Raw genomic sequence first — 12745 nt, 5'->3', positions numbered from 1 at the left:
TTTATTATTTTATTTATTAGCAAAACTTTAACACCTTAATCACCAATAAGGCTGATTAAAATAGATGGCAATATGCATCATTATTATTATTAGCTGTTATTAAAACGTAACAATAGATTAAAGTGGGCAATTATAATAAGCTACATAAGCCCTTACTAATTTGTACATAATATTTCAGGAATGAATTGTATAAAATACTGGGATGTGCTGTCATCGGTTATAAACTAGCATTAAAAAAATAACATGGTGTGGCCATTAAAAAAATGAGGCCACTTCATTTCATTTACATAATTTTATTATTGAGATTTAAGTACTCCATAAATTAAAAGCTTAGAGAATGGAAAACGAATTATGTAAGATAACCTACACTTAATACTTGGGGCTGAATGCTTAACATATGCCGTGCTTATCCTGGTGTTTAAAAGAATATTTGCTGCAGAATGTCTAACATATAACGTGCTTATTTTGGTGCCTTGACGTTTCCATGCACTTTCATAGGTTTTCATGCAATGAGGTGATCACTTAGGCAAAATAAGTCTTTTGAGGCACTGCAATCTATTACTTATATTGCTATCATTATGGAAGTAATTCTGAATTTCTGGTGTTTCAAAGTTACATATTTACAAAACAGGCCAGCACTATGCACTAGTTTTGATGCTATAATTAAAATTTAAGAAGTGACTATCCCGTGATGAACAGAACTCTGCTTGAATTCTCAAGTGAAATTTTTTAGATATTTGTAAAAGATCAATGCAACACATCCCCAACAACATTATATTACAGTTGAAAAGTTATTTGAAAGGTGTTAATAGATATGACAAGCTGGCAGGTAACTATTCTTGGCTTGGATGAGTGCCTGGTAGATAAAAATCTTTGTATGTAAGCTTTTTCTAACAAATTCTGGTAGCCTCTTCATTCTCACTATACCTTCCCTTGCCGTCATAATCAAAGGAATGATGCACTAGAGAGACCCCGGTCTACAAGTAATTCCCAAGAAAATGGTGGATAAAAATTTCAACAATTTGCACCCAAGAGAGCATATTAACTATCCATTCCTTTCACAATAAACAAACTAATTTCCTCTCTCATCACAATATTTTCCAGCACGCAAATTCAATCAGTTACTCTTTCCTCGACTGCACACACACACATAAATCAGCTCAAATACACACAATAATAAATATTTGATGGCTGGATAGTTAACTTGAGTAATTAAACTCATGACTATGTAAAAAAAAACTTCAAAAGTTCTTTAAAAAAATAGCATTTTGAACAAGCATTCAGTATCAATAATCAACGAGCGTAAACATGTTGCAAGATAACATCTCCTTGGATGTGAACAGTGTCCACATGCAATGGATTGGCACGATGTGTATATTGAGCTACTTCTACCGAATTGACTAATATTCTGAAATTATCTGCTTCAACTTTTATAACCAAGTTGAATGTGCTTCCTGGACGGAAAATTAAGTTATTCTTGCGTACATAAATTTCTTCTCCCCAACCCTGATCTTTTTTTACCCACGAGTTAAGGATTAATTTTTCTTCACTGCGGAAGCGTGGATTGATATGCAGTGCCACTTCTGAGTGAGGGAATGTTTGCCTTCCTCGCTGCAAATTCACAAAGAACCTGAAAATGAAATATGAGAGGAAAAGTGCTTTTATCACCTCAGATTTCCTTCTATGAAGCATGCTCATTTCAATTATTAATGGAGTCAACAATTCCATGAGAGCAAGATTAAGGGCATTAACTTGTGTCAAAAATCATGCACTACCTATTTGCAACCTAGAAACCTAGCAAAAACAGCAAAACCACAAGATTTATTTAATTTTTCAACAGCCTCTTCCTCGTGAAATTCATTTTTACAAGGTACTACACTTGTTTCATCATGACCTTCATGACAAGGAATTTTGGCTTCTTAAAATTCTTCCTTGCATTTTAATAAAAGACTACATAGTGAATTAATTTTCTTTCAGGTAACTTTAGAGGAAATTTTCCCCATAATTTTTAATAATTGTATTTTACTTGATAATATCATGGAACAGTGAAACTTCAAATTTGTTTTTTTTTTACAGACCCTTAGGAAATATATGTAAAATAGAGCTTTATATAAAATTGAAGCTCAATTAAAGGGGAGTACACTTTAAAAATGCAGATTCATGTTTTAAAGACAAAATATATTGCAGCATTAAAATAAAATAACATAAAAACAATTTTAATGCAGTTGGGTGCAATATATTTAATCACTAATCCTGACAGTGAAAAATTTGAAGAATTTAGCAAATTTTCCTATACGCCATATATTCTTCCAGCAGAACTCCCAGGTTCTTTTTTATTGGCAGCATTTAAATTTTCAACCTTTTTAAAGTATTAAAAATAAAACGTAACTAATATTAGTCAAAAGCTTAGATGTTATAAAAAATTTAAAAATGCTCCCACAAGAAAAACAAAAGCCATAAGTCATGGAATTCAGATTACTCTATCAGTAGATGCTAGCCGATGATCATTTGTAATATTATCAATAAAAATTATGAATATAGTAACACACATTTGAGGTTTTTCGGGCAATGATTTATATGGAGAGCTGTTTGGACCATAAAATAAAGCAAGGTTTTACTGTACTCATTAACTGGCAATTTGACTTGCTATCTTAAGAAAATTTCATTAAGGAAATATTTGCGCCTAAAGCAAGCATTAATTACAAAAAATTTCCTTAGGTTTCATGAGAAAGAATGGAAGGACCCCTAGGAAAAATATGAATACACAATCTCTTAATTTAAATCTCCACTCATATCAAAATTAAAAAGAGAAAAACAGAACTTACGAATGAGGCAGTGGTTTCACTCTTCCAATAATTTCTATCTCAGATCCCAATGAAATACCATTTGGCAGGTGACCATGGAAAGGCACATCCTAAATAAAACAATGTATCATTTAAGACTTTCTTGTAAAACTCATTAAATATACTATTGACAAAATTACAACACATAATAAGCCTAACTCCCCAAAACAACTCTAAAATGCAAGGGAGCACAATGCTTCTCTTTTGAATTGGACACTTATTAAACTGAAAATGGAAGTTATAAAGCTTTGTTTGCTAGAAAATTACACAAGAGGAAACCTTTTTCAGATAATATACCATCACAAAAAATATATAGATAGCAGTAGAGAAAACAAACACACTAAAAGCGATGGTGGGAAAAAACCAGAGAAGCCAAACTGAATAACAACATCCCAAAAGGAAAATTACTCTAAATTAAAATTTTTCTTACTTTTCAGGAAGGACAAATATATAACAATATAAGTAATTATAATTCTGTAGTTAGATTCATGGGATGATTTAAAACTTTAACTTGGGGATATGGCTAGCAATGGATACGGGCCAGTGTTGTGTAACGTAAATTGGTCTTGATATTTTCAACATCATTTAAGGATTACACTTCTGAACTGATTTGAGGAGAGATGTTCAGAATAGCTGGGCAAATGATATTTGCCAAAGGAGAGTAACCATCCACCTCCCCTTTGGAAAAACTTTCACATTTCTTCCATTCTGGTCATAAACCCCATAACACCTGGGTTTAACCCTTTCCCATAAGACAAGAGGTACTTGGGGGAAGGGAGGAGGGGGAAAGTGGCAGACAAATGGGTTACAGCTTAAGCGTTGGGTCTTTGTAGTCTTTAAAGCAGTAATCAATATGCAACCAAGATGGGACAAATGATAACTGGGCCTTGTGGCCAATGCACCACACAGTCTATCATTCTAAGTTTCTTCCTTTCCCAAGACATAGGTAAATTCCACTACCACTAGGTTAGATACACCATAATTACATAATTAAATCTATCTTCATTTGCTCATATCAAGCATCATGTGAAATGGTGTTGGTGTACTCCGAACTCAAAGGGTGGTATAACGGCAGCAAGAGATTCTCATTAACTTTCAAATGAAATATAGGTGTCACTGTCAAGACTCATATGTTTTCATGATTAATTCAAGTCAAGAGCTGAGATTGAAATATTCACTTAATGAAACAGCTTAAATGTGCTCCATAATTTTAATTTTTAAATTTCAAATATCTGAGGGTCAGAATTAACACAGCTGGAACATCTTACAGGCTGAACTTCCATACTTTCCTAATAATAATCAAAGGATTTCCTAGTAATAATCAAAGGATTGAGCAAATACTACATACAGGCATGATTATATGCTGACTGCAAAATACTTTTTCTTCGTCGGTGGTTGTACAAGGGCAGGATGCTGTCGGGACAGGGATAGTGATGGATGGTTCTCCTGTTCCTGGAACTGGGTAGACAGTGCAGTTGCGGTGCTCAATGCTAAAGAGATTTAAATCACCATTCACGTGGACAGAATGAATCGTTGATATTGGCAACCGAAAACCAAAACCACAAAAATGGTTTCCATCAACAGCTATCTGAAAATTGTATCAAGTGCATTTCATTATGTAACCAAGTGCACTTCATTGTGCAGTGGAAAAAATAATCTACATGTGTTAACTGCTTACTGCAATTTTAACTGAACCATTAAAGAGGTTATTGCCTTTCATTGCAAAAAAGCAGCAATTAGCTATTCACACTAAGAAGTTAAAACAAGCTTCCCATCCACTAATTAAGTTGTATTGTATTCCAAGTGGGTACAGAATGTTTGACTGATGTATGTATACTGCTTGTTCAAGTTAAGCAACTATTGGGTTCTAATATTTGAAAATATTGCAGTAAAAATGAGGATTATGAAACATTCTTAAGGACCTCTACATTATATGGTTCCGCCAGGAGATTTTATTCGAGATTGATTCAGCTTAAAATGGAAAATGCAGCAAATTATTTAGAAACTTTCGAAAGAATAGTATAAAAAGTGGATATACTTAATAATTATATACTTGCGGATGAGTAGGGAAATGAGATAACAAGTGATAAAAATAAATTAATTTTCCAACAAAACATAATGGAAATAAGTCATACCAGAAAAGCATTCTTGGCAACAAATATGTACAGGTGGAATGCCATTCCCCGCTTGAAGGGGTTCCTTTGGGGAGAGGTGCACTCCTCCTTTCCCCAGTTGCCACTTGTCTTGCAGTTCCTCACCACATAGTTGCGCTCAAAGCGAGGATTGAAATGCAAGGCATGGTCGCAATCGTTGGATATTCCACAAACCAGATTCACAGAAAACCTATAGAGATAAGCAGTCCTGAGAAAGGGTAGTTCCTTCTCCACAAAATGTGTTACTACTGAGTCAAAGTTATACATGTAAATTAACCCTGATGGTTTCCAAAGCATATTAATAAGGTTTGCATTGTAACAGAACTGGTGATTGCATGACATGATGTACTTCATAAATTATACAACACAAAGAGAGAGAGAGAAATTAGGAGGGCATTATTCATGGTGTCACAGGAAGGGTTGAGGGGCATAAGTGCTGCTATATTAAAATTTACTGAAATATGCAAGGCAAAAACATTTTCTGTAGATGGTCCATTGCTAAGTTAAGAATTAACAAATAGGGATTAACTATAAAGAGCCAATGAAAAAGGAATGTATTAGATTTACTTGCCAATGACAAACAGGGTTAATAAATCTTTTCCTCTTTATCCTCATGCATGTAGTACATATTAAGACCATGAAATATGGTTGCTATGCTAATAAAATCACCACACCTGGCTGACTTTAAAATTGAATGAATGTAAAATACTAGTGCAATATGAAGTGTGAGCATTTTGTCGAAAGATATTGTTATGAGATATATTATTAAAGAGAATTTAATGTCAATATTTTCAAATATTGTCTTAGCAACTTCAATTCAAGGAATCCAGTTTTAAACTAATACCTCAAGAGCATTCTTGTTATTCATTTGTGCTAGTGAGTAAAAATTATGTTTTTAGATTTGGAATTATAGGTTTCTGAAATTTTGTCAGAGAAAAAGTCAAAGTACCTGTTTCTAGCAGATACCATTAAAATGTGCCATCTGACCATATGCTGAAAGGATCATTTGAAAAGGAAGTAACATGAATCAAAATATATTTCCCAAAAACTGCACATCAGTCTGTAAACAAATTTTTCATAGTTAATGCCATTGCAAATTATGAGTTTTTTTTATTGAAGAAAACATAATATTGACCAGTCAAGTGCAACTTGTAGTTTACCATGCTTATGTAAAATGTAATCATCTCACTCATTCAATAAGTGCTAAAAATTTGTCACTCACATAAATGATTTTTGAATTATATGCCAAAAATGTCACGCACAGACAAAAATCATTTTATAAATAGCCAAAATGTACTAAGAGCATCTAAATGTCTGTACTTTCTCTGAAATTTTGAAGCCCATTTTTAACAAAATGCATACTTCTCGCTGGGCATGGTGGAATAGCCAAGACAGATTCATGGGATGGATCGAGGGGAGGGTGATTTGGGCTCCATTGGTGTAATGAAGAGGATACAGGGATTATAAAATTCCATATGCAATAAGTTATGGATGACTAATAAGGATAAAAATTCTAAACATAGATCATGTTGATAAAGTTAATCTTACGAAAAGAAAGGAAATTTTGAAATTAAGATATTCATTCTAAAATGATGACCATTACCCCATTATTATTTCCATCTTAATAACCTAGGTGTGTACCAATGTAGCTACATTTTTTGAAATCCAGGATCAAAGGTCTTTTGAAACATCAGGAAAAAGGAAAGTTGCAATAACTATTTTCTTTCACAACTACCATTCAATCTTCTTCCAATAATCCATTCTTACTAATTAATCATACTTCCATTTATGTGAAAATAAATTTTAAAGTTGCATTCACATGATCATACCGATGGGTACATCAGTTGATACTATATTAGGTAATAAGTTAATTTAAACAACCACATCACAATAAGAACAGCCCACTAATTATGCTTTGGCCTTAAGCAAATGGCAGGGACTACACTCTTCAGAGGAAACTTCACTGAGAGACTTCCTACACCATGCACATGACATAGGCACCATTGGAAAAGATGGTGATGACAATCAGGAGGAGAGTGGTGGTATTGGTGAAATGAAGGAAATCTCCCGGGGTGACGAGGTCTAGCATTGGGTGAGGAATGTAGCATAGTTTCCAGAAGAAGCAATGTGGAACATTCCCTCCCTCTTTCGCCTCAACCCTCACCTAGCCAATGGCCACCCTAATGTAGCTCTACATTTCCTTACCTGATGAATCAAAGTGTAGCTAGTAACCCAGTCAAAATGTAGGATCCATAGGAAAGACTTTCACTTGAAATCTTTTGATGGCTTACATTAATATTTAAAGTGATAAGGGAATATGCAGTGCACACTGAAACAGATAAGAAACATTGCATAGTTCTCATTTTTTATTTTGATTTAAAAATAAAAATATTCCCAGCCATCAAGAACATTCTTATATGAAAATTCCCGAGTAACCTCTAAATGTACCCAAGCAAAGAGAAGGATTGGGATGGTGTGGTGGCTAACATACAGGCTTCCCATTGAGAGGGCCCGGGCTCAAATCCTGGAGACAACAAATATTTTTCAGTGGTATCCCAATCCCTACTTGAGGAGCTTTCTGTAGAGTACTTTGAGTAAGTACAACTTCCATTGCATGGGAAATTACACTGCTGACCCCTTGGTGCCTTTCAACAAGAGTAGGCCAACGCCAGTTTTCCACCCTTCTTTTCCCATCCATCCTTATTGACATAAATGACCTTAACTGCCAGACACCTCCCATAAAATCTACTAACAAGCAAAGAGTAATTGACAAGATTAAAATTTCATCTAATGCCATACTGATGCAATAATTTACTTCCATCATCCCCACGGGATAGTGGAAGTTATGAGGGCACCAGCCATTTCTTACAGCGATGTCTTGCAGCTCAATTGTGACTACTTCCCATTTTTTTTGCCTTTGCATTACTGCATTTTGGGACTAGACTACGTGTAAAGAAAGACCACGACATCACAATCAAATATTGGGAAAACAATGAATAACATTAATAACTGACAAATAGAATTTTCCCACTTTGAAAAGTACAGTTTTCAAAGACTATTAAAATTTAGCTTTGTACATTAAATTTAGCTTTATATATTACAATAAGTGCACTCTAAATTGTTTAATGTACATGTGCACTCAAGCATAATACAAATTAATCATAAATAAACATTCCAGATAATATATTATTACATTTAACAGAACCAGTCATCATATTTCACATATTTAAGATTTAAATTCTATATTTTACTCAGGAGGACAAGCTGCAAATTTGGGCCATTCTCTTGTGAAACATAAATAAAAGAGACCAAGGGACTTAGGAAATCAAATATTGCTGCAATGAGTAATGAACAATATTTATGAACAAGGTACAACATAAGTTACAAGTCATAAAGAGCATTGGATTGGATAAAAATTTTAATAAATAAACTGCAAAGCAGAAAAATTATTTTCGCATTACGTCCACCCCAATTATTGTTTCATGAGCCAAAAACCTACTTACCCATATGCAACAGATCCAGAAGTTCATATTATATTGTACCCTGATCTAAGAATGAAAAAACCCATAGAAATAGTAATCAACCCGAAGGTTGGTTTGATATGTGATGGTAGAGTTCAACTAGTACTAAGCCCAACGGCATGTGAAATTTACACATCAGGGTAGGGGGCCAGTGCCTTTCTCTGTGCCGGTAATTGTTTCTCAGGAATCGTACCCAAAAAATCACATAGCTTGGGTAGAGCTGAAGGTTATCAGAAAGACTTGCCTGGGAATCGAAGCCATGCCCTCTGGTCAGTTGTCCAATGCTCTACCACTGGACTACTACAACCCACCTAAGAATATGCCGCTCTTTAAAATATTAAATTTCTTATCTTTTTCTGATTTCTAAAGCATTTTTGAGAATTTATCATCCATAGTCATCATTCTCATAAAATTTGCCCGCCTCTCCTCACACCAATGGCTGGCCCCTACTGCCTACCCCCATGACAGAATAATGAATATGCCCCGTTTAGGTCAGTACAACTTCTTCAGCATATACTTTGAACTTCTTGTAGTACCACAAACATTACCCCAGAGAAATTAAACACTACATGCATGGTTATTTCTTTTTTTATCAACAAGGAGTTCTGAATCTTCCCTACAGTGCTGTGCTTATGGGCTTTTGATATGATTTCATCACATCAATGGCTAATAGACAGAAACAAAACAATTAGGAGGGCACTAAGAAAACATACCTTTTTGCCTCTGGTGAAACTGTTCCATCAATCACAATGGTGTGGCCAGTAGAAAGTGGTCTGGGCAATGCACCAACATAAGGCAACCTCTGAAATTATCGTGATTCATTTAGTCAATTGATTCATTTAATGTCAATGGCATAGTTAAATGAGTATATATGTCATCAAAAAGCCAGTTACCAGCCCTCTATAAATTTAAATTAAGCTACATGGAAAGAAAATGCCATTTATCATGAAGAACCATTGTCTCCACCACTGCCCTCAATTCAAATTAAATGCAAATGGATATCTATTTCTTTCAATTTGAAAGGAAAACAGAAGTCATGCAAAGGTAGTCAGGCTTCAGAACAATTATTTAAATTGGCTAGAAATTAAAAATTGACAGAAAGAAGTCACAGCATTTGCTTCAAACATTTAGCCTCTATTGAAATTAAATTATGAAAAAAACAGACATGAATCCATGCTTAGAACACCAATTAATATGCCCAAATTGCAGTCATTATTCTCTTACCATAAATGTATAGAGCAGGCTGGTGGTCAAGTGGACACAAGAGAGTTTGGTTATGCAACCCATGGCCCTAAGTTGCAATCTTGGTAATGCCTCTGAAAAAGCTCTGCTGGGTGAAAAAGCACAGGGTGCAGAGGGAAGGGATATTGCCCCCTCCCCCCCAAGTATGTACCATGCATGCATCAAAGCTATAAGGTTTGGCATGTGACTCTAGCACTCCTCCTGTACCCATCACATCCACCAATCAAGAATACAGGCAGATGGATGGATGCAGTCAGTTAGGTGCATATTGAGACAGTGGTATAGGTATGGGGAGGAGGTATTTTTCACCCTACTGACTCAACCACCAAAGTCTGAGCCTAGAACTCCCCAATTCTCTCCCTTGCATTCCATTCTACTCCCTCATGGACCTCCCACAATATAGTTAACCAACTGAACTCAAACTCTTTCCCTTCTTTTACATTGGCCAATGTATCACTCGCATAATTCCCTCAATTTCTGCAAACATATCGCCGCACCAAGTAACTGTCCTCCAGCACCAGCCTTTTTGTCAATTCTCAAACATACCTCCCCCCACAATGTTGTTTCCTTCAAATGACCATTGAAATATGTCAGTATTACCTCCCTTTCCATCTCAGACAAACTGCTCCAAGCTTAAAATTCTCAAAGGGGCATGTAGCTGACAAAAAATGAATGAAATTGACTCCAATGATTTAATGAATAATTTAATGGATATAGATGGATGGACGGATGCAGTCAACTATACAGGAAAAAAGAATACTAATACTTTTAAAAGACAAACACAAGATTATTGGGGTTGGTGGAATGGTGCAGATTTCCAAACAGAAAAAGGTTTCCTTGAGCAGGACTTGAACCACGGACCTTCGTCTTGTAGGGCCAATGCTCTACCAATTCAGTCATCAAGAAAACAATTATCACGTGCATTAATTCTTTGTCAATGATATTGTGATTCGGAGCTGTTACAACCACCACAAGAGAAACGGGCAGGCACAAGAGGGAAGGATAACAGGGAAAGAAATCATACAGTGCATTTATAGGCATGCGGGGCCAGAAGAAGGAAATTAACCACATAGGCCAAATACATGTTCACAAACAAAAACCTGCCAAATGGCAAACACATATTCACATGGATATAAATATAGAGAAAAGAATCACATAAAAAGAGGAACAGGATTGCTGGGGAAGGTGGAAGGATGTAGACTACAAGCGTGAAAGAGGTTCCTTAAAAGAAGTGCTTCAGGCACCAATGTTTTTACCTCAAAATACCTTTAATTCTCCATTTTTTTAAGCTATCTTGATTGTTTACTCTGGATTCAAACGTGTAGATGGACATATTACACTGGTATAATGTTTACACCATTAAGGGCTAAAATATGGCCATTGTTTCCCTTAGAGAATCCTAAAAATAATTCTGTTATTTACCTCAAACATTTAACTGCCATAATTTACATTTTTCCCTTGCACCCACAGAGAGTAGGGTCTTTGTAGAGTAATTCTCTTTCATTCTAATTGCCTAAGGTATGTTTTTATTTTTTAAAGATTAGAAATTTAAAAAGATTCAGAAATATTGTTGGAACCTGATTTCCGGGACAGAAAAGAGTTTACTATCGAGGGCTATAAGTGCCAAGGTATATACAAGCATTTTGCACCATCATCATTTGTGTTGACAGTTATTCAGACACATTTATGGCTGAAGTTAAACCTCTGAACTATAAATACAAATCAAATAAAACACCAGACTATTTCAAAGAGTCTGCATATTATGATGTAACTAATTATATTGCTCAATAATACAAACTAGGCCATGCGGAGGTATAATGGAGATACTATGGTAATATTAAGGGTACAATCGTCCACAAAATAAGCCCCCATCAATTAATCTTTAAATTAATATAATCAAAAGCAATACCCCTTACCCTGATGTTACACTTGAGAGCAAATTGGGAATTGGACATGCATTGCTGGGAACAACAACCTATACTTGAAAGCGTATTATGCAATTAAATACGGATAAATTAAGGTTTATATAACTGTGAGATCTCTTAAAAAGGTGTTTACAGCGAATGCCATCAAACGAATATACAAGAAAAGCTATGCACAACAAATATGCTCCTTTACATGCTTACTGTCCCAACTTTGTTACACAGAAAACTTACAGGGTTAACAATTTGTCCCTTTGATGGATATTCGGGTAAAAAAATGAAGTCTTCATCTACTTCCTCAGCTTCCTCCACCTCCGTGACATCCGCAGTTATAAGTGGGATATTTTAAATCGACCGAGGATAAATGGCAAATGATAAAAGGTGTATTATTAGCTAAAAGTGAACCATAATATTGATCAACGTGATAATGAAATATACTTAAGGGCCATGTTGACAGCACACCATAACGACTTAATGGAATAAAAAATTCATATCACTTCAGGCCACGGATCCGACTTGACATTAATCAAAATATTTAAGGGCTAAAGGAGATTGTATTTGAAGACCGTACCTGTGAAGGCCTACGTGATGATCCATCTATTTCTTGTCCGTTTTCTTCGACTATCCCTGGGCTCTCCTCCATTCCGTAATTTGGTACACAAGAAAACAACGCAATAAACTCTGAAATATGAAAGAAATCAAGCAAAAGACACGTTAGTCAAAGCAAAAAAACCTGTTCTCGACTCCATTTGATACTCGAGAGTGGAATACTGTTTCAAGTTCCTAAATCGTAAAATTGTACCCCTAACACTTTTCATGAACTACTACCTGACAAGCATATACACGTTCACATTGTCATATTTCCCATTATTGTTAGACAGTTACAAAACAAGGAGGGACTTCACCTTTGCAATTTAAACTCATGTGGCAATAAAACTTGGGACCAAAACTGTACGGAAAATGGAAAGTATTGGACTTGCGGATACTTCAGCTTTATTGTTTTCATATAGCATTCAACAATATCCCAGTCGCCTACAGATTCTGTCTTAAAGGTGGTCACGTGT

At 35.2% G+C, this 12745-nt stretch overlaps 1 protein-coding gene across 3 annotated transcripts; it reads right to left on the bottom strand.

The window, feature by feature from the left end:
* Position 1: 1 nt before the first annotated feature.
* Positions 2-12713, bottom strand: LOC139699980 (galectin-6-like). Of its 3 annotated transcripts, none has more exons than XM_071598391.1 (8): positions 12587-12713; positions 12253-12362; positions 11916-11993; positions 9231-9319; positions 4979-5186; positions 4192-4431; positions 2826-2914; positions 2-1630 (listed from the first exon to the last, which is right to left on the bottom strand). In XM_071598391.1, the coding sequence occupies exons 1-8, from the start codon at positions 12603-12605 to the stop codon at positions 1294-1296; spliced, it is 1170 nt and encodes a 389-aa protein (XP_071454492.1). In that variant the 5' UTR covers positions 12606-12713; the 3' UTR covers positions 2-1293. The 3 variants fall into 3 exon arrangements, with proteins under 3 accessions (XP_071454492.1, XP_071454494.1, XP_071454493.1); XM_071598393.1 differs by having other exon boundaries at positions 12510-12618; XM_071598392.1 differs by lacking the exons at positions 11916-11993; positions 12253-12362; positions 12587-12713 and adding an exon at positions 9742-11884.
* Between the last annotated feature and the right edge of the window lie 32 nt (positions 12714-12745).

This window comes from Hetaerina americana, unplaced genomic scaffold (assembly GCF_022747635.1).
Source record: "Hetaerina americana unplaced genomic scaffold, ioHetAmer1.1.p SCAF_10, whole genome shotgun sequence".
NCBI lineage: Eukaryota > Metazoa > Arthropoda > Insecta > Odonata > Calopterygidae > Hetaerina > Hetaerina americana.
Note: the sequence above shows the minus strand (reverse complement) of the source record. Positions and strands in the feature narration are given on the sequence as shown.